This window comes from Chelonia mydas, chromosome 13 (genome assembly GCF_015237465.2).
Source record: "Chelonia mydas isolate rCheMyd1 chromosome 13, rCheMyd1.pri.v2, whole genome shotgun sequence".
Taxonomy (NCBI): Eukaryota; Metazoa; Chordata; order Testudines; family Cheloniidae; genus Chelonia; species Chelonia mydas.
The window spans coordinates 2018824-2041040 of NC_051253.2; the positions used below are offsets into that span (position 1 = coordinate 2018824).

The window sequence follows — 22217 nt, forward strand, 5'->3', positions numbered from 1 at the left end:
AGGAATTGTTAATGAGCAAGAGGTGTTGCTAGACCACCCTCTTTCATAAAGCTCTTCCACCATAACACAGGGAGAACAAGACACAGACACTGCACTAATCCTGAGAAGAGTCCTATCACCAGGGAAGGGAGAAAAGCAGAAGAATGCACACAGGCCGTTAGGGATCCTCCACCAACACATAATTTATCTGGATAAGAGCTCAGGTTTTTATTTTAATTTTTTTTAAAGTTTTCGAATCTTCATACATCAAAACCCAAAGATGATCTGCAACGGGAAAAATTAAGTTATCTTTCAAAGATGGAACTCGGAGAATAATTTTTGAATCAATTATACCACCCAACTTGTAAGAAAAAGCAGCAAAGGAGAAGGAAAAAAACAGCCATGATTTTACACCTGGCAATTCTAAGCTTAAAGCATCACACCTAAGTTATGCTGCTCTGGAACCCACACCAGTTTGCTGCCATCTTTTGTACAGGTGTAATGAAGCTGCTCTGGAAAATCAAGCAATTTCCAAAAACAAGGGAATGGCACCCTCTTTTAACCGAAATGCAGGAGGAGTTTCTCTCACAGTGACTAGGTGGGCGGCTGTCATCCTCTGCTCCGTATCACAAGACTATAATCACATGGCAGGCATCTGTTGAAGAGCCCCATTTTGCCAGAGTAGATGTATTGCAAACCATGCGTGGGCAGTTTTAGAAGACTTCAGTACTTACACATTATGCCTTCAGTGCTGTAGAAGCAATTGGACTCGAGTTTAAGAGTTCCTGCACAACGGGCCAAGTTATTTTCTTAATTTCACAAGTGTAGATGAGCTGTTTACACTAACAATGGGAATAGCTACAGAATTTTCATTACTAAGCTCAGAAATCCACAGAGCATTGCATAGTGCCATTTTTCTTTACACTGGGTTCTTAAGACTTGCGTAGTTCCAATCAGAGCACTGTACAAACAATTCCCAGCTAATCCTCAAACCCTCTGAGATATAGCCACATCTTAGTAAGCACAGTAGGGGGAAGAAAGCTATGATCAGAACTAAAGAAGGACTTGTGGCACCTCAGAGACTAACAAATTTATTTGAGCATAAGCTTTCGTGAGCTTCATGCATCCGATGAAGTGAGCTGTAGCTCACAAATTTATTTGAGCATAAGCTTTTGTGAGCTACAGCTCACTTCATCGGATGCATGAAGCTCACGAAAGCTTATGCTCAAATAAATTTGTTAGTCTCTAAGGTGCCACAAGTCCTCCTTTTCTTTTTGCGAATACAGACTAACACAGCTGCTACTCTGAAACCTATGAGCAGAACTAGTTCCTAGCTCCCAGTGGTGCTCAAACCACTAGCCTAAGAGGATCCCCAAGTACTAGTTCAACTTCAGCTAATTCTATAAATGTGTTATTGAGTGCTAACATCAAAAGCAAAAACAGGATATCATTTGTCAGTGCAACAGTGGTCACATTAAATATTAAGACAAATGAGTGATGTAAATTCTTGGCTTTTATTTGGAGCCTTTTAACAGTTACAGTATGAATTGTCATTGCAAACCAGGAATTTTGAAAAGATTGAACAATTAAGTTAAAAAAATCAGAGTGCACACCTGTAAGACACATTGGGTACAGAAAGATAGATATAAGCTTTTGGTTGTTCCATTTTGTTTGTTTCACATAACTGATAAAACTAAATCTAAGAAAGGTTGTTTGTTTGTTTTCTGAAATAGTCATTCCAGCAGAAAAGCACTTAACATCTATCAGCCAATGCTGTACCAGGTCAGCAGAGTAGCCACTTGAGTTTTAAGTTTATTCTGGTTATTTTCTTTCCAGCAATGAAATTATAAAAGACTGCCAAAAAAGTCTATGATACAAACTTGTAAATAAGTTACCTGTATTATGGATTTCCAAATTCTATTTATGACTTGTCATTTCTTGGTATATTAGGGAATGATGCAGCAATCTGGAATTTCACAGGACTTTGACTTGCAAGACTGAAAGTTTCCACATTGAGTTGTGTAGACTCATTGGATACCAACTAGACATTTGACTATTTTGTGGTCAAGGAGCACCAGTAGTATTTCTACGATTCCAATTATTCCTTCCCCTTTAACCTAAGAGATTTGTTTGCTTTTGGCAGAAGCAGAGGTTAAATTGATCACAGCACAACTCATCTAGTGTCATGGTAAACATGGATCCATCCTTGCTCCTCACCAGGTAGGATCTTGTGATACAGAGGTAAAACCACAATGATCCATAGCACGTAGCTGACTCTTCACAAAATGTGTAAAGCCTACAAATGTAATTTCCCACGGCAGGTCACACAAGCCAGATGTTGCTACTTTGCCTTGAGTATGCAGAAAGGATAACAGAGTGATCTACACAGTTATCAAAAGTTGAAAGATAGTAAGTTTTTGACCTCATACCAAATAAGTAATGGTAGAGAAGATTTTATGTGCATCAAAACCCCATTTTGCCAATGCACTTTCACACTGCAGTACTAGTTTTGTTGCCATCAGTAACTATTCCTTAGGATAAGACCTCTATGGACCATTCCAAAAGTCTGCCAGCATGAATACTGGCAGGACTTTGGGGGATTTATCAGAACTTTTAAAAGGCTAGACATGCCACATTAGCATTTGTTTCTGCAGAAGCTAGTTAGTACTTGTCTAACATTAAGGCTTGGCTCACTGAAACTAACGGCAAGTTTAACAAGATGACTAAATTACAAGAGATGTTTGCTCAGAGAGGCCGGTGACTGAACCTAAGGTCAAAAACATGGTATTCTTTTAACTTTGGTGTTCTAGTAATGCAATGCATTAGACTTCATGAGTTAGATACAGAGAAACAGACCAAATGTTGCTGTTACACTGCTCCACTACATTACACCCAAGGAAAGGGAAGCCCACAGTCAAACTATGATTTGTATTCACTATAAGCCTAAAATACCAAAAGAAGTTCTCTCCCAACAGGATACAGGGGAGCCCCAAGAAAAATCAATGCAGCAGTAATTTGAGCAAGGAATGGAGCTATGATTTGAGGATGAAGGCCAAAGTTGCAAGTAGTGTAGCTTCAGACTGAAAATACCAGGACCCTTTGCTTAGTCTAATCATATCCCCAGAACATGACGACTCCAGCAGACATGACACTCTTGAAATACAGAACTTTATTTAGAAACGGCTTAAAGTAGAAAAAACCCTGTCAAGAAAAATCCAGGTGGAATATGGTTTTTCAGTAAAATGGAATTTTAGGGCAACAAAAGTCTAGAAGGCCACAAGAGAAATAGCACCACTGCAATTTTAAACAATGGCTAGTTACTTGCATTTTATTTTATTTTTGGCATTCACTGAAATTGGGTTTTCCTCTGAACTTCACAAAGATTCATGCACTACACAACAGTTACCATAAAATGCTCGCCTTCTACACACATTTTAGGACAAGCTACAACCAGAAACAAATGCATACAAGCACATCAGGACTGATCAGACTCAGGGTGGGTGGATCATATGTCCTGTGGGATCTTGCCAAACACAAACAGCAATGAGAGGAACTTGATAGCAAAGGAAGGGATAGTTCAAGAACAAAGTATCTTAAATATTAATATTAAAGTTAGTCTGGGTACTGTATTTTCTGCAGCAACATTAGCTTTTCTATTAGCTAACACATTTTTTGTCCCCAGAAGGTTACTGTACTGGCAAGTATCACTATTAAGGTACACCAAGGGCTGAGGAAGACTTCCCAACAGGCACAAAATAGGTATAGCCTCAACCCGCTCACTCCCTTTAATACAGACACTTGCATAAGGCAGGTTCTGTTAGATCCATTGATTTAACCAGTACTCTACGATGGGGGAGAGAATGGGAAACAGAAACAAACATACCAGAAAGGACACCACAAAAATAGAGGGAGACAGGACAAGTAGAAAAATGATCCAGAGAGTGAAGTGAGAAACTTTTGAAGAACCTTCTAGGCAATACGACTAGATACATGTTATTTCTCAGAAAATATAGTTCACGGGTTTGGCAAAGTTGTTAGTCACAATGTCAGAGAAAGATTTAGCACTCAATAATTTGTACGTTTGTCTGAGCTCTCATACTCCCTCCCAATCTTATGATGGGCAACGTTAAAGCCTATTTTGTCATTGAGAACTAACCACTTAGTAAGCGACTTTACACAGGGATGAAGTTTTATTTTACTAGCCCCTTTTGAGTAGTCACATTGCCACAAGGCCTCCCAGACAGCAGTGTAAGGTAGACACTTTCTTACCCCATTATGAAGCACATAAAATCTCCTGTCACATTACTTTATAATTTGGCATATGGAAGCATATTTTAAATACTCTTAAGGCATTTTTATTAAAAGTTCTCTGCCGCAATTTCACATTAACTCAATCTTTCAGTGAGTCAGTCATTAGTTTCTCTACTACACACTCCACCTCAGTAAGATACAGAAGAAAAGACTTTCCACAAACCAATGTTTAACCAGCAACCAAACAATTCCGCAGCAAGCTTCAAAATATTCAACCTCTTGTTCCCTAAATATACCAACTAGATGTTAATACTGTTCTGCTACGAAGTGAAAAAGAGCTCCTAACTCAAACCCATTGGAAAAGAGTAAAACTTCTGCAAAGTGCACTTTAAGAAGAGGTACTTTTTGCTTACGAAAAGAAACCAGTGAGTCCTCTACGAATAATAAAGTGGAGTATTTTACAGTTAAGCACATGATTTGGGGCAAAGAATTCTGATGTTCCTGCTCTGCTGGTACAGTATGTGGACTGTTAATACTCTTCTTGTTCCTCTTGTGGTGCTCCTTCGTCAGGTATCACAAAGCCTTCCTGAAGAGGGAAAGAAAGAACGTATTAATGGAAGCAGATGTCAAATGAGGCCCACTGATCCAGCTGGTTGCACATACCCTTCCCTACAGTTTTACTTGGGATACTGTCAAGGAGGTATACACTCACTTATGAAAGACCAGATACAATACTAGAAAGATTTTCCCTCTCAAATCTTGGATCCAGTTGTCACGGAATTTCAAGTATTTTTCCATTCAAACTGAATCTCCTGCGTAACCACAAGGATACTATCTAGAGCTTTAGTACAAAAGATGCCTGCCCCAAAGCACATAGAAGAAAGCAAGATTTGACATTGGCTTCATGGAAGACTTCTAGTTAGAGAAAATTCGCCCGCTTGCCAACTAGTAGTTTATGTAAAGGCAGACTTACATCTGTTGCATAAAGAATTTCCACAATCCTCTGCAACACTGGATCACTCTCCCCTTCGTTCTCTTGGCAGATCAATTCGATATTTCTCAGTTTGCCGAAGTAGAAGTCCCTCTCCTTCTCCAGATCTTCAACAGTAAGTTTCAATACATTGATCTGCCAAAGAGTCACACATGATCATTTCTCCACCAGAGAGAAGTCCACAAAGCATTTACTCAGAAAGCAAGATTCTCACAGTTCACAAAAAGCTGCTTTTTTTGTGATGTATGAGACCACTTTGGGAATAATCAAGACCTGCACTGGTCTATTACTGAGACTCAGTTTACTTCATATGTTCTATTTCTGTGCTAGACATCCAATTCACATGAGGGACGGTCCTCTTTGCAAATGTTAAGGGATCGCTACTTCATGCAGGTAAAAACCCAACCATCTGCCCAGCTTATTCTTTTAGAGGCTAAATTACCATTTACATGAGGTCAGTTTAGTTTATAACAGTGTGACCCATGACATCTCACACTGACTACTGCAGCATAGCAGCAGCCATTCATAGTTTAACTGCAATGGGCTAGATGTCTGCAACAGCGCTGTACGATGAAGTATCAGGATGTAAGAGATTTAAGTTAGTGTGTGTGTGTTTGTGTATGCCATGTTGCACAAACATTTGAATTGTTTGCTATATTTCCAAGACCCAGTCATTTCTTAACTTAAATAAAAAGATTCAGGTAGATTAATCTAGAGCACTTTCACTTAACCTGACAGTCCACAGGTTTAACACTCACCTGCTGGATCAGCTCTGCTGATTCATCCTCTACTATTCCTACGGGAGCCTTTTTAACCATTCCAGTGCTAGTTTTAGGAGCTGCTGTGGTTCTCTGAGTAACAATGGGCCTTTGAGGAGCTAGAAGGCAAGATGCAGTGTTAATTCTTAGCCTAATCATTTTTAGAACCAAGTCCCCTCAGGAGTTATTTCCATCCATGCTTAGATAGAATAGTGAAGAATTTGAAAGCCAGTGTAATGCAGCAAGAAATGCCCCAAGCTCCCCATGTGAAGTGTCCCTTCTCCCTGGCAAGGGTGTTGGTACCAATCATCGCCATTTTCTTTAAGGAAGAAGCGTCTGTTCTTGCAGCCTTCATTTCTGTGGCTCCCAGGAAACTGTCATCTATAAGAGGTATAGCAATTCTAATGGTTACACACTATCTGACCTGAAGATGCCTGCCATGCCAAACCTACAGATTAAGTGTCTCACATGGAAAAGAGCTTCCTATCCTCCATGAAATAAGAAGTTTAGCACTACAGTGTGATCTCAGGCATATGTATCATGATTTGATTCTGTGTTTTGAGAGACTGGAATCTTTGTGAAATAGAGGAAAGCTATGAACTACCACAATTTAATGCACTGAAATTAAGCAATGAGTCAGTTTTGCTATTTAGGTTATTGAAGCTCTTATCAATTAGAAAGACTTTCGGAAGATCTTCAATGTTTCTTTTACCTGCACTGCCGGAACTGAGAGCTTTCTTGGGTTTGTTCAGTACTGGAGCAACAAGGGTGGGTGCTGGTGCTGTTTCTTGGCCTTGTCGAGCCGCAACAGGGTCATACTCTTTCCCATCATAGTTTGCGTCAAAAAATTTTTTGAACCATTGAACAAATTCAAAATTGTCCTGAAATTTTCCTTTCACTAGTTTGTCCACAGGGATTATCTGGAGAGGGAGAAATAAAGCTTGTTAAACAGAAGGGAAATATTCTGAGAGTAAAGATCAAGCTCTACAAAATCACAGATTGTGCTCAGGATTGTGTAAATTCAATCTCTAGTCCAAGTCCAGGGAGGATTTCTCTTATGTATTTAAACACAGGAGTGGTCAAAGATTTTTCTCCATTAGTTGGAATGGAGAGATAATTGGACCCTTAAAGTTGAGTGGCGACTATCACATCTTATACCATTAGGCAGTAAGAATTTCTGCAGTGAGTTCCAATGTCAAATTTGCTCCTCCTATCCTGAAGTCTGTCCATCTCTCCCTACTCTAACATCTTAACTTCATGCCAAGTCTCACCTGTTGGCCCACCCACCCCACCCCCACTCTCCTCAATACCCAGTTTTGAGGTGGTTCCTCTCTCCCCCAGCGCACCCCACCCTGCAAGAAGGGAGACAGAGAATTATTAAAAACTTGAAGGTCAGTCCAAATGGGCAATGACCAAGGCTAGCCATCTGATGGTTATTCAGTGATCTGAGACATAGCAGTCCAGCCCAGTTCTTACTAGACAAGAACTGCACAAAATAAATAGCAGTCTTAGCCCATTCTCTATATCCGTTCAGTGCACCTATCAATTCACCCTTAGATGAGGTTCCCTCAAAATAAGAGATAACATTGAAATGTTAATATTGAAACCTTGTACTGATATTGCTATGCAGTACCCATTACATGAATAAACTGTACTTTCCATGAACACAAAGATTATTTAAAGGAGGACTTGTGGCACCTTAGAGACTAACAAATTTATTAGAGCATAAGCTTTCATGAGCTACACTTCATCGGATGCATGCAGTGGAAAATATAGCGGGGAGATTTTATATACGCAGAGAACATGAAACAATGGGTGTCTGTATGGTAACACCCATTGTTTCATGTTCTCTGCGTATATAAAATCTCCCCACTATATTTTCCACTGTATGCATCCAATGAACTGAGCTGTAGCTCACAAAAGCTTATGCTCTAATTAATGTGTTAGTCTCTAAGGTGCCACAAGTACTCCTTTTCTTTTTACGGATATAGACTAACACAGCTGCTACTCTGAAACCAAAGATTATTTAAACTGTGAAACATCACTTTCACAGGTCTACTCTACAGCAGCTTGGAATTTGTGGGAAGTAGTAAAACTTGCAGTCCCTGGGACCACCACACCAATTGGTTCTAGCCACATGTCTGGCACAAACAGAGCAGGAAGCTCAACTGCAGTACCTCAGAAGAGTTGTAACAGTATTCTGTAAGCAAACATGTATGTTTCAGGTAGTGAAACTCATTCTGTTTGTAAGAGCCAGAAATCCAATCCTAGCAGCTCAATTTCCAATTCTGGGAAGTTGGAAGGGTAAGTGCTGTCATCGAAGCTGATGACTGGCAGACACCCAGATGTAAACAGAAATCCAGGTCTAAGCCATAGGGTTCATACAGCTGTGCAGCTGGCAGTACTGATAACTTGAAACTAAAATGCGTGCACCCAAGTGCAAGGAATACCAATTACAATTCCAGCTTACTTTGTCAACACCCATTCGCTTAAAACCTGCTTGTAGAATCTTGAAGTTTTGAATGTATTCATGTTCCAGCTTTGCTTGAAATTTCACTTTCTTGAGTGCTACAGAACCAGGGAAGAGCATGTCCAAAAACTGACAGTAGGCAGCACCTGCCAAGAAAAACAGAATGTTTCCATAAGCCATCTTATACAAAGAGAAGTTGGGCAAGGTAATATCTTTTATTGGACCAACTTCTTTTGGTGAAATAGAGAAGCTTTCAAGCTACACAGAACTCTTCTTCAGGTGTAGCTCAGAAGTTTGTCTCTTTCATCAACAGAAGTTGGTCCAATAAAAGACATTGCCTCACCCACCTTGACTCTCTAATATCCTGGGACCAACATGGCTACAACATCTTATTCAAAGTCAGTCAGAATCAGAGACTCCTGGGCAGACTATTTACTGCAAGAGAGGGAAAATATGAAGGTTATAAGGTGGTCTCTGTTATGATTTGAACCCTTATTACATTGCCTCCATAACTCACTGAGTGAGCATACTCATTGGACATGTAACTAGGATCTGCACCATGACATTCCTTCAACAATAAACTCAGTGGGGTTGTGTGGGATAGATAACCAGTCATATTCGGCTAGGCAAGAAAACCTGGTTCTCTAACTAGTGAATAAATTTGAGATTTTAGAAATTGAAAAATAAATAAAACAAACAGCACTTATCCACAGCTCTTGGTGCCCTGGGAGTTAAAAGGCCATATCAATCCTCACTCCCTAACAGAAATCCAGACATAATAAAAGTAACAAAAAAGCCAGTGCTTCATTCCACCCACCTCAAAGACCTCTTATTCCCTTCTTGTCCCCACATAACTACAATTTAGAACTTGGGGGGGGGGTCGGGAGGGGGATGAAATCCACTCACCCAGAAAAAAATAGAAATCTTTCCCCAGCAAGTATTAACTTAGATTCTGCAAAGATTTTAATTAACAAAAAAGAAGTTGTCAGCCCTTCCGGTTGGCTGCAGAGGTAATATGTATTTGGTAATAGGTTTGGAAGGTGAACTAGCCACATACATGGGAGGTGCCTATCTTGAAGGGGTTATTTTTTTCCTGATATACCAGAGGAGTCCATGTCCACATTCACTGGTGACAACAGAAGCCAAATACCCTGAACTGTCATACTAAGACCGGTGGTACACTTTTGTGAAAAATTTGTAAGAAGTCCGTTTAACTGCCAAGAACACAGAATTCCAAGTTCCCTTTTGCCTTTAGTCCTAATGTGTGGTCTAGTCATGCCATCTGCAGCTGTTAGGAAGGGAGAGAATGCAGGAATTTCAATCAGGCTGCTGTTCCTGCTTGGGGCTCCCACTGTCTCCTCCTGTTATTGGAAAAGAGCTTCTTCTCCCTTCTCCATAACCTTCGGATGGTGCAAATTAAGGTAGGAAAGAAGTGTCTGCAACTGAACCCTCCAGCATCTTTTTCTTCTATTCAGTGAATAACTCCAGTGTCTGCCTCTGCTGCTCATGACATTCCCCAGGAAGTTGACATGACCAGTCAGTTTTCATTGAACAGCAGCAAAGCTGTTTCATCTTGCTTATTTCAAGCTGTAGAGAAATGAGCAGCAGCACTAGAGAGGTCTGTTTGCAGACACTGGAAAGTGACACTACGCAGTTAAGAGCAAGTATGCATTTGAAAGTTTTTCTTTGCAATGGTGAGTGGTAGGATCTAAGACCTTTAAAAATTAATCAAGATTCTGCAGAAGCTGATGTAGGCTCTCTCACTCCTCGGGGCAAGGTTCTCATGGAGTTCAAAATAAAAGACACCAGCAATCCAAAAGTCTTTATTCTTATTCTGATTTAAAACCCTGGACACTGGGTAACTCAGCTCAGTTCTTTGATTCTTGTAACTCTGTACTTTTGGTTCTTTCTACCCTTGCTGACCATTTCTGCAGCATCTTATTAATAGCACCTCACTCTCCTTTCCTTCTCCCCCTCCTTTGACCAATCAGGAAATTCCATGTTTCCCACCTACTGGATGTCCTGCCACGGTCTCATACTCACCTCCTAGAACTGAACTATTTTCTCCTGATCCTCTCCACCTTCCTTATCTACCACTACTTTTCCTGTATCCCATGCTCACAACCTTGGTTTAGTCTTCAACTCTTTTTTCCTTCCCCATATCCTGTCTCGAGGTCTGTTACTTCATTTTTATCAGCATCAAAAGACACCCTTTTGTTTCAATTTCCAGAACTAACTCCTTTAAAATGTGACTCGTCAGGACCATAACCCTAACACACTTCCCTTCTCTCCCCCTCCAAGTCTATCCAAAACACCACCATATCAAAATCCTCTCAACTCCAACTATATCACCTCAAATCACCTTGTTGGGCTTTGCCTCCTTACCCCATTAAATTAGAGCTCCTTGACCTCACCTTCAAAGTCCTACCAGTATATTTTTTCCCATCTGCTGTCCCAGTTCAATCCTTAAACTCCTCCCAGGCCTCCCACCTTACTTTTCTTTTCATCTTTTTAGTAACCAGCTATTGAGAGAAGTTGGTCACCACCACCACTATAAACAGTGGCCACTATCTAGTTTCCGTCTTTCTTTTCAAGTCTACTTCCCGTTGATGAAATCCACTTCAAATCCTTCTTTAGAACCTAGTTTCTCCCAGGAAACTTCCCCTCTCCACACCAATGATTTCACTTCATTCTCCCTTCCCTGAACTTTTGTCCTATATCTTAAACTATAATCTTCTAAGAGGAATACACCTTTCACATTAAATGCAGGGTTTCAGAGACAGTTTCACAGCCAAGTTATAATGCAAGACAACAGATTAACTCTGACTATGGATTTGTCTATACTAGGATTTTAACTAACCATGTAGTTGTGGCAGTGTAAAGGTGTATCATAACCATGTTTTACAATCTCCAGCTTTTGCCTATTTTGTCTGACAACAGGGCTATGAGCTGAAAGTTCAAGGCTATATTTTAAGGCAAGAGTGGAGCGTACAAGTCTTCAGCTTCCACAAAACTACAGAAGCAATCCTTTGTACTCACAACTAAGATAGTTTGGGGTCCAGGGTTAGCAAGTCTCAAATCAAGCAAGATCCAGTGACAGACTACTGGATGCTCTTAAAACCCCTAGTCATGCCCTGTCATTAGCCCTCTTACCTGAGCACAGATGTTCAATCTTTGTCAGGTTCAACTGCAAAGACTCGTTGATCCAGGCAATCATGTCATGTCGACTCAAGTTATCACTGGTCACTGAAGTAGAATACACATTAACTGCCATTTTCTGAAAGATAGAAACCACAGATTAAAGTTTCATACTAAAGTTGTATATGGGTAGGATAAGATCTGCTACAGACTTGACTTGTTAGAACAGTAGTGTACACCCTGATTTACACCCTCCTGTTGCTACAGAGGGCAGATTCTAACACGGCCAGGTAACAGAACTGGCTGCTGGAAATACCCCCAAGTCATCGGAAGCAGAGAGGAATCGATTTAGTGTTTTGTGAGAGACATGGGAGACAGATCAGCAGATGCCACCCAAACTTCCCCGAGCACGCTTCCACCCGGACGTCTGGGATGAGCTGGTTCAGCCCTCTCGCCCCTGGCCCCGAAGACTGCGGAAAGGATAGTCCACTACACGGCGGGGCAGGCTCCCTGGCGGACTGTACCGAGTGCAGGTGGGTGGGCTGAGGCCGCGAAACCGTTCAGCCGCTGCTCAGAGAAGCCGCTCGCCACCCCCGTCCATAAGCAGAAGCCACCCGCTCCCTTCCCAGTACCAGCCTCCAGGGAAGTCACCGCAGCAAAAAGCCAGGGCCGCTCCGAGTCTCTCTTTCACACCGACACGGGACCGAAGGAGCGCGACCCGCCCGCTCTGCAGGGCTGCCGGACCGGGCAGGGGGATCGTCCCTGCCCGCGCCTAACTCCCGCGGGGAGCGGTCGCCGCTGGAAGCGTCCCGCCACCGCCCCCCCCGGGGGACGGGCACAGCTAGAGACCCCCCCGCCCCCCACATCTCTCACCTCTCCGCCCCCGGCGCCCGCAGGGCCCGGCCATCGCGGCCCCCGCCGACGGGGCGCTTCACGCGGCCGCGGCCCCCGCCCCGGCCGTTACCGGCCCTGCCCGCTGGGCGGCGACACGCGCCCGGGAGGGGGCCGCTGCTGCCCCAGGCCGCCCCGTCAGGGCTCAGCGGCCCGGGGGCGGGGGGGCGCCTCAGCCGGCCCCGCCCCAGCCCCAGGCCTCGCGCCGGTCCTCACGGCCTGCCGGCCCCGCCCCCTAGGCCCCGGCCGGCCCCGCCACTCCGTTACCTGCCCCGGCTCTGCCCCGTCTCCTCCGCGTTCAAACCGGCCCCGCCCGCCTGCCCGCCCGGGAGCAGCACGTCACGCGCACTGTACGTGCTCGCGTCACTACCCGGCGTCCGTTGCAGCAGGCGTCGCTTGTCACCTTTCCTCAAGTTGGGGGGGGCGAGGCGAGGCGGGAAGTAGTTACTAAGGGGCGGGGCCGAGGCCTCGTTGCTAAGGCGCAGCACGGCCCCCTCCTTGGGTCACGTGATATCATTTAGCCCCTTCCCCGTTGATGGCAGAGGATTGGTGGGGTCGGTCATTGGGCTACCTTGCCAGACTCCGCCCCCTTCTGGGTCATCCGCCCCCACCCCCTCCCCCTCCCCGCCCTTCGCTCATCGCTTCCCTCACACGGCTCACAGCCCCTCCCCCCCGCTCACTGCCCCGCCCTTCGCTCATCGCTTCCCCCACACGGCTCACAGCCCCTCCCCCCCGGCTCACTGCCCCGCCCCCCAGCCCCTCCCCGCCCTTCGCTTCCCCCACACAGCTCACAGCCCCTCCCCCCCGGCTCACTGCCCCTCCCCGCCCTTCGCTCATCGCTTCCCCCACACGGCTCACAGCCCCTCCCCCCCCGCTCACTGCCCCGCCCTTCGCTCATCGCTTCCCCCACACGGCTCACAGCCCCTCCCCCCCGCTCACTGCCCCGCCCTTCGCTCATCGCTTCCCCCACACGGCTCACAGCCCCTCCCCCCCCGCTCACTGCCCCGCCCCCCAGCCCCTCCCCGCCCTTCGCTCATCGCTTCCCCCACACGGCTCACAGCCCCTCCCCCCCAGCCCCTCCCCGCCCTTCGCTCATCGCTTCCCCGACACGGCTCACAGCCCCTCCCCCCCGGCTCACTGCCCCTCCCCCCAGCCCCTCCCCGCCCTTCGCTTCCCCCACACAGCTCACTGCCCCTCCCCCGCGGCTCACTGCCCCTCCCCCCCAGCCCCTCCCCTCCCTTCGCTCATCGCTTCCCCCACACGGCTCACAGCCCCTCCCCCCAGCCCCTCCCCGCCCTTCGCTTCCCCCACACAGCTCACAGCCCCTCCCCCACGGCTCACGGCCCCTCCCCCAGCCCTTAGCTCATCGCTTCCCCCCCCAGCTCACAGCCCCTCCCCGCCCTTCGCTCATCGCTTCCCCCACACAGCTCACAGCCCGTCCCCCCAGCCCCTCCCCGCCCTTCGCTTCCCCCACACAGCCCACAGCCCCTCCCCCCCGGCTCACTGCCCCTCCCCCAGCCCTTAGCTCATCGCTTCCCCCCCCAGCTCACAGCCCCTCCCCGCCCTTAGCTCGTTTCCCCCACACGGCTCACAGCCCCTCCCCCCGGCTCACTGCCCCCCCCCAGCCCTTAGCTCATCGCTTCCCCCCCCGGCTCACTCCCCCTCCCCCCCAGCCTCTCCCCGCCTTTCGCTTCCCCCACACAGCTCACAGCCCCTCCCCACCCTTAGCTCATCGCTTCCCCCCCCCAGCTCACTCCCCCTCTCCCCCAGCCTCTCCCCGCCTTTCGCTTCCCCCACACAGCTCACAGCCCCTCCCCACCCTTAGCTCATCGCTTCCCCCCCCCAGCTCACAGCCCCTCCCCGCCCTTAGCTCATCGCTTCCCCCAAAGGCTCACAGCCCCTCCCCCCAGCTTACTGCCCCCCCGCCCCTCCTCTGCCCTCCAGTCCACAGCTCATCACTTCCCACCTCCCCCCCCGCCCCGCCTCACAGCCCCCCCCCGCCCCTCCTCTGCCCTCCAGTCTCCCCCACCCTTACCTCATCGCTTCCTCCCCGACTCACAGCCCCTCCCTCCAGCCTCTCCTCCCCCAGCCCCCCCTCTGTCCCAGGCAAACTGCCCCCCCCCCAGCAAACCCCGACCATCCTGCACAGAGACCCCTCTAGGTCCCAGCAGCCTCCAGTTTCCCCATGTGTTTGGCCTGTTGTCTCTGGGGCTGCATAGGGACCCTGGTGGGAACCGAGCTCCTCTCCTCGCAGGGGGGGCCAGGGGGCTCTAAAGACACATGCACACTTTAGGTAAGAGAATCAGCAACGGCTGAGGCGTTTACTCAGGTTTGTCTTTTGCATAGTGGCCATGTCTCCCTTACTGCCCAAGCCAGACCTTGGCAGCCCCCAACCACCAAGTAGGACCATGTTCATCCCCACCCAGCCACCCATCCCCAATTCAGGGAGATAAGCCCTTTCCCGCTTGGCCAAAAGAGAACTGGCATGGCTTACCCCACTCTCTAGGACTGGGGTGGGCAAACTTTTTGGCCCCAGAGCCACATCGGGGTTGCATAACTGTATGGAGGGCCGGGTAGGGAAGGCTGTGCCTCCCCAAACAGCCTGGCTCCCACCGCTATCCACCTGCCCTCAGAACCCCTGACCCATCCAACCCCCCCGCTCCTTTACCCCTGACTGCCCCCTCCCAGGACCCCCTGCCCCTATTCAACTCCCCCTGCTCCCTGGCCCCTGATTGCCTCCCCCCAGAACCTCCACCCCATCCAACCCCCCCCCCCCCCCCCGCTCCTTGACCCCTGACGCTGCCCAACAGGAGCAGCGGGCCAAAGCCCTGCCCGTGTGGCGGCGTGGCTGCAGGGGAGGGAGGACAGCGGGGGAGGAGCCGTGGGCTAGCCTCCCCGACTGGGAGCTCAGGGGCCAGGCAGGACGGTCCCGCAGGCCGCTGTAGCTTGCCCACCTCTGCTCTAGGAATACATCATCTGCCAGTTCAACCTCCCAGGGTATAAAAACATTTGCCAACAGGAAAATACGGCATCACCAGTCCTCATCACTGGGTACAACAAATGAGTAGCCATTGCTCATCCTCAATCCAGGGCTAAAAGAAATCCTCACAAGATGAAAGACAAGTGTAAATCGTTCTTTAAATCTGCATGGAATCTACCTCAGTACTATCAGTCAATGACTCTGTCTTCCCTGCATTCACATACTCAAACTTCTCATAGCTCCCTAGAACACCATGTTACCCTGGGTAGGTGTTAATAGCTAAGGACCTGAATCTTCTTTGTTCTGCAGCCTGTGTTGTACTTTTCACCAGTGCTCTGCACTCACTTTGTATAGATGTAGATGGAGACACAAGATGCCAGGCAGTGGAGAATTATGTCTCCTTGTTGTATGTCTCCATTGCACATAGCTGGAGACATAAAATAGAAAATACCTCATCTTTATGACTACAATGTGCAAAAGCAAACAACAAAAATACCAAGTTTATGCTGCTCCTTGATGCATGTATATTTTTAACATATCTTGCAGTTAGTTCCCTTTTTTGTTTATCTTGAAGATGTGTCTTTGCTCATGTGATATGTAGCACTGTAATGTAAGGAGCATGATGAACACAAACAAGAGGAGTGTTTCTTTAGCAATAACTATTTAGAAATTCCTGTCCAGTCATGTGAGTTTCTAATGCTTTAGAGAGCAGAAGGTTCACCAATTATAATTTATATATAGTTCTTTTTGCAATAGCCTTCTCTAGGGGCTTCGCTCTCTAAAAAACAGTTCAGAAAAACAGTTAAAACTTCTAATTAGTATCACGGGCTTTAAGAAAAATAAGGGAAAAGTCTTCAGTCAGGCCAGACCAAATTCTCTGGCAGAGAATTCACAGCTAGGAGCAAAGGCTTCTAGATGACCACAAACATCCGTATGAAGAGAAGTCAGGCTGTAACTGATAAATTTACCCCTGGCTTCTTATCCACTTCAGAGTGAGGAACAATGTGGATATGATCACCTCAGCTAGGTGTTTAAGATGCTTGGTGGATAACCGTGTGGGTGTGGTAATAACGCTTCTACTCACATGACAAGAATACTAAGTGGACAGCTAACGAATTTTAAGCACATTTCTTATCACCACCATTTCCCAGCACAGTACTGCGTTTTTTTACTTTCTCTTGTTTCTGTTAAAAAAACATTGTCCAGTCGTATAGAAATACTGATTTTAATTAAACTGTGATAAATGTTAACGTAAACTCAGGGCATTGATCTTTTTTCTTTTCCATAAGAAAAGCAGTAAACTGTTTAGACAAGGCAGAGTTTTGATTTTTCACACTTTGGTACTGGGCCCATTTTACAGAAAACATGAATTATTGCAACACAACAAAAATACAAGCTTGTCGTGATTTTAAAAGATCACCCACAAAAGTTTTGACATTAAAATCCTTAGTCTAAAAAAATAGCACCAATGAGAGTAAAAGGCCTTTAAGAATCATTAAAATAGAATTCCTGAAATGCAGCTCTCTCCTTAAAACATTTGTATAAACACGTAATAAAAGGCAGATTTCACAGGGAAAAAATATTTTGCGGAAAATTACAATTTTTCATGTAAATTTAATGCCAAGACAACTCTTATTCCTCTTTTCCTTATTTTTGTTTGCTTTCCAAATATTCTGCATTGTATTTATTAATTTTTCTTTTGATGAGGAAGGGAAGGATATAAAAACTGGGGTAGAGAATTCAAAGATGAAGCTGAGTTGAGGTTGTGTGTGTTAATTCAGTCTGAAAAAAGGTCAAAGGCTAAAATAAATGGAGGACTCACATGAGGATTTTGTAATCTTCTTGTCTCATTTGAATTTAAAGTCTCAATTTTGCCATGAGCTCCATGTGGGCAGACTCCTGCAAACATGCAAAACTCTGTTCTTCTCTGTGGGGTTCTGCAGTCCACCCACTTGGAGCTCAGGGACTATAAAATGCTTTCACATTACAGTCAACTAGGGATGGAATGAGGAATTAGTGTTCTAATCCAGATCCAGAATAGGTTTAGGGTTCAGAGTTTAGCTTTTGTTTCAAGAGTTTCAGACGAGGTAGGCATGCAAATGCATGTGGAGTTACTCCAACTTTGCACACAGAGGCACCCAGTTAGCCAGCTGCATGTGCATGAATGCATGCAGACTTGTCAGTTGCATGCTCACTTGAGAAGAGCATTTTGAACACCTGCATCACTTGAAAATCTGGCCCCATGTGTCTCCTGAGTCACATCTATGTAGTTTATGGGCGTGCAATGACGAAGGGAGATAATAGGCTGCTTCTTGTCCCTGAGTTGCTTAGAAAGAATGGAGGTAGCACATAGGAGAGCGCTGTTTTGGAACTCAGTGCATTCTCAAGTGGATGTCACCTGGGAACAGCTAACTGACAGGGTTTCCAAGTGCAACTGGGGAGGAAGTGCCAAGCAGGACTGAGAGGAGAGCACTACTCAGTCTCTCCTCTGTGGGAAAACCCCTGTCTCCCATGGCTCTGACCTGCTTCCCCCTGCTGTCAGTTCCCAGCTGACTCTGGGCATCAAGAGGAGGCAGGCTGCAGCTGTGGCTGGAGGTGGGAAACAATCTGCACGTAGATCAAAAACAGCTCAACACAGGGTAAGTGACACCATAAGAGGAGTGGGAAACATGAGGGTTTTCATCCACTGGAGATGATGCCCTCTTCTAGGACCTGGGAAGGAAATGCATAGCGGTCTCCTGCTATCAAGGCGGGGCAGAAGGAGCAGAGATAGGGATGCTCTCATTTCTCATGGATCCGTGTTAAAGTGGAGGCTGCCCTTTAGGAACACTGCTGAGCACAATGCAGAAAGACTTCTGTTTGCCCAGCTTTTCACACAGCCTGCAAGACTGTATGGGGGGGCAGGCAGATGTTTACTTGGCATAGGAGACAGAGGCTTCTCTTAATTTAGAAAAGCAAGAGATGCTTGAAGGCTGCGGAAGAAATGGAAGCCCTTCCAACTACTATCCAGAGTCCATTGGTCTGTCTAGTGCTCGATCCTTTTCTTAGCTGCAATGGCATTTCCTTTCAGTCAAATCAGATATAGCAACACTTAATGCAATTCAGCAAAGCACTTCTATAAGCACATGCATACTATTAAGCATGGGCATAAAAAGTGCTTCACTTCACTGGGGCCACTGTTTTGAGTGAAGAACAGAGCTAGGAGAGGACAGAGGAGCTGAAGTCCTGGACTGTTTCAAAAGCATGGCAATATGCACATGAGGGTGCCACGTTTAGGGGAAGCTCTGCGGGGACAAAAGTCTGACTTCCCTATCAAAGGGTCCTGCGCCATTAGTAGATCTGTCAGAGAGACTGTTCATCATGGTATATGTACAATATGCAAGCGAGCCCTACGCACTGGCTTGCCCGGCCCGTGATTAATGTATTTGATGGTGAAATCTTTGGGTCTAGGCTTTATCCAATTCAGGATCCAGCGAACGCCAGTCAGTCTTGGGAGTTTCTTTCAATGTTTCAAATGTTTGTTTTTTCCAGTAAAGGCAGGAAGTAAGGTGAGACCCTCAGCAAGGCGCTGGGGCAGCAGGTCTGCCATAGCCACCATCACGACGGCTGGACCCGATTGGGACGTCCCTTTCTCAGAGCATGGCAGTGGATTAGACAGGAAGGTTCCCGTGGTGCTAGATCCATATTTAATTGTTCAGCCTGAAGCCAGATTTTCAACCCTGGTCAAACCCAACTCAGCAAAGGGCATCATCCACTTCACAATGGGTAGCTGATTGCACTGCCAAGGCCGGGGCCATGCACACAACTGGTGCAGGTGGAGGCCCACCTGTCCCACCTGTGTGCACACCGTTTTGTGCCTGTGGGCGGGCAAAGTTCAGAGTAAAAATGTGTCCCTCTATGCTTCTTAACAGACATTAGCTATATGTGCAGGGATGGCAGATGAGGTAAGAACAGTGAGACTCTGTCTGATAGACCGTATAATAAAAACTGACTCTCCCGGGGGAGGGCGAGGGGTGTTGAGCGTTTACTCCATGGCAGGAGGGTTTCCTATTCTGTTAACACGGGCCTGCTCCAGCCCCACTGTAGTCAGCAGGAAAAGCATCACTGACTAACCCGGGAGAAGAATCAGGCCAAAGCCCAGGGCAAAATTCCTAGGGTGAAATTTTGGCTGCACTGAAGTCAATGGGAGTCTTGCCATGGACTTCAAAGGCCCAGGACTTCACTCCTGGTGACTTAGTGGGATCAGGATTGGGCAGCACTGTGTTGGCAACACTGTCCAGGTTTATAAAACGGTTAATAAAAATAAAGTTTTGCGGTTTTTAAAAAAAAACAGCATTGAACACGAGCGCTGCCCCTTCCTGCCCATTTCAGCACATTCGTTTGCAAAACGTTAAGAGAACATTTTCCTTTTCAACTTGGAGCCCAAACCCTCCAGAAACTGACAAATGTTTTACCTTTCTAGCTGTTCAGCAGTTCTTAATGTAAAAATTAAAAGAATGTTTTAAAAAGGAAGGAGTGAATATTGGTAAAACTACAGCCAAACACAAACAACAACATTTCGTTAGCTCTAACTAGAACAGTCATTCTATCACCTCACAGTTCAGTTTCAGCTACATTCAGGTCTAGGAATTTCCACATTCTCATGTAATGCCTTAAAGCAGCAACAAAAGTTTAAACACAAAATTAAACTTTAACAAATAAAAAAAAAATGTAAAAAGCGATTTGGTTCTTGTATCCCGCTTGTTCGTTCAGTAACCTGACAGGGTTCTTTATACCTGTGGCTACCGTTCTGATTTCTTAGCAATTGTTTTGAGAGGCTGGTTTGTCTTCACAAAAGCTTTGTTTCTACCTATTTCAAGTTTGGTTGCAGCACGCCAGCCAGCGGCTTTCACCACCCAGCCTCTGAATTGCTACTTTTCAATTGTACAGTAAAATGGAATGATTAATGCTCTGTGTCTCATCCACCATATCTACGCTCTCCTGGCTGGGGTAAGCTAGCTTCTGTGTTTGGTATTTTCTAAAGAGCGTTGTCTTCTGTCCCTTTGAAAAAGTCACCCTAACAGGTTCTTTGGTTAAAGAAAGTTTCCTACGCTCTCCCTGCAGGGCCACACTTCCTTCCCAAAGCATGTGGCTCGGGGGACCATTTCCTACCAAGTAATGGAGCTTGTGGGCCATTCTCTTCCTTCCCTCTCCCACACAAGCAGTTGAGCTAGTGCATCTTTACCAGAAGAGACAAAGGAATCCCTGCTATTCACAGGCAAAATAATCCTTGAGCGGGGCAAACAGGTGCCGAATGACCGGGACGCTCCACGATCTCCCGAGTAGCTTCTGACGTGCTCCACGCCCCATGTTGGACACATCCGTGTAGTGAAGGGGGAAGCCAAAAATCCTGCAGGGGGAAGGAAGAGAGGAGGAGCTTTTAGAACAGCAGTTACACTTTGATGACGTCTTGTCCTTGTAGTCACTGGGTTATTCCTGAGGGCCAGAACCCTGACCCTGTGCATCGCCCAAGGCACTGGGCTTTGTGCATGAGTTCTCTGGGTGTTCCAGCGGAGGGATTCCCTCACCCACAGACGGTGAGCAACTGTGCAGCTCCTGGACTGGAGGAGTTTTGGCCTGTGGCTCTTTGCAGTAGCACGCACGTAGTCCATGCTCTCACCTATGCCCACTTCTATGTTGTCATGGAGACAGCGCCCCCCTACCCCGTATGACACACAGTTGGTGTAGAGTGCCCTTGCATAGCATCACGGCATTATTTCTACACGGATGTCTCATGTGCTGGTCACTATGTTGTCTCACTAAGGGGCACATTTCCACAGGGATGAGGCCCAGACCCCCACTCTGTGGGCACAGTCTCTGCCTGCTGTCTCTGCACTGGAAGTATAGGTGAGAGTCCTCAAGCATCTCTCTGATTTGTGCCCACAGTTCCATTTTAGGTACATGTTACGCTCACATTAAAGAAGCCCCCTTCTCCGTTTTACAAATCTGGTCCCAAGACCCTGACCCTGCTCTCACTGACGCCAATGGGAGTATTAGGGTATTTACTTCACATGTAGGACAGTGTTCCATATATGCTACATATTTTTTCTTTCCTGTAGAGATCTGTATCCTGAAAAATCACTTCTGCCCCCATCTGTAAAAGCTTGTCTAGTCTCATGATTCTGGTATGGCTTTTATGTTTCCACATGGCTATCACACACTTCCATACTCATGGTTTTCACAAACCTAACTCAGGTTTATGGGTTTTTTCAGCTTCCATTCAGGTGCTGAAATCTAGTGACCCACGCTACTGTTGGAGTACTTTTCCTTCCATGCATCTATGATCTTGGTTCTCTTGTATTACTGAAAGGCAGAGATAATCTCTCTTCTCTGAAGCCCAGCAACAGGCTCTTGTCATACGGAAAAGCCCTGATGTGCCGACAGTCAGGTGAAATGCAGTGACCGTGCTGCACTTGACTGAAGTGCAGTAATGTATTTATCTGAGTGGCGGTCTCTAGTATTATTATTTATTATTACTGCTGTCCACTGAAACACAAGGCAAGTGAATGTATCGAGTCACTTGCCTGAAGAGCTCAGACAGACGTGTCGGGCACTGGAGAATCACTGCGCAACGTGGAAACTAGTTTCCACAAGAACTGAACTTTGGAATCCCCCTGAACTAAAGAACAAAGCGCGTTCCACCATCACATGCCTGGACTAATTCCACTGAGAGCACCCCCACAGCAGAGCCCAGCTGTTCCGGCTGAAGAGACCCTGGAT

General features: G+C 46.4%; 2 protein-coding genes across 15 annotated transcripts in view; both read right to left on the reverse strand.

Moving 5' to 3' along the window:
• Positions 1–1474: 1474 nt before the first annotated feature.
• Positions 1475–12968, reverse strand: MAPRE1 (microtubule associated protein RP/EB family member 1). 6 transcript variants are annotated; one of them, XM_043526776.1, is made up of 8 exons: positions 12746–12968; positions 11603–11726; positions 8450–8595; positions 6692–6899; positions 6283–6360; positions 5980–6098; positions 5204–5356; positions 1475–4816 (listed from the first exon to the last, which is right to left on the reverse strand). In XM_043526776.1, the coding sequence occupies exons 2-8, from the start codon at positions 11721–11723 to the stop codon at positions 4760–4762; spliced, it is 882 nt and encodes a 293-aa protein (XP_043382711.1). In that variant the 5' UTR covers positions 11724–11726; positions 12746–12968; the 3' UTR covers positions 1475–4759. The 6 variants fall into 6 exon arrangements, with proteins under 6 accessions (XP_043382711.1, XP_043382713.1, XP_043382712.1 ...); XM_043526778.1 differs by lacking the exon at positions 12746–12968 and adding an exon at positions 12461–12483; XM_043526777.1 differs by lacking the exon at positions 12746–12968 and adding an exon at positions 12224–12365.
• Positions 12969–16667: 3699 nt separating this feature from the next.
• DNMT3B (DNA methyltransferase 3 beta) overlaps positions 16668–22217 on the reverse strand; it is a 46983-nt gene continuing 41433 nt past the window's right edge. For 8 of the 9 annotated variants that reach the window (XM_037915341.2, XM_043526739.1, XM_043526741.1 and 5 more), the window contains one exon: positions 16668–20847. In XM_037915341.2, the coding sequence (XP_037771269.2) occupies positions 20706–20847 (142 nt within the window). In that variant the 3' untranslated portion in view covers positions 16668–20705. The remainder of the gene's footprint in view (positions 20848–22217) is intronic. The other variant, XR_006285335.1, reaches the window with a different exon arrangement.

Bases quoted from the DNA above. Each gene is read 5' to 3' on its own strand.
- MAPRE1 (XM_043526776.1), bottom strand. From the start codon at position 11,723: ATGGCAGTTAATGTGTATTCTACTTCAGTGACCAGTGATAACTTGAGT. The intron at 8,596-11,602 runs GTAAGAGGGCTA...TTTTCTTGGCAG, and splicing joins GATTGAACATCTGTGCTCAG to GTGCTGCCTACTGTCAGTTT. The intron at 6,361-6,691 runs GTAAAAGAAACA...TACCTCTTATAG, and splicing joins TCTCAGTTCCGGCAGTGCAG to ATGACAGTTTCCTGGGAGCC.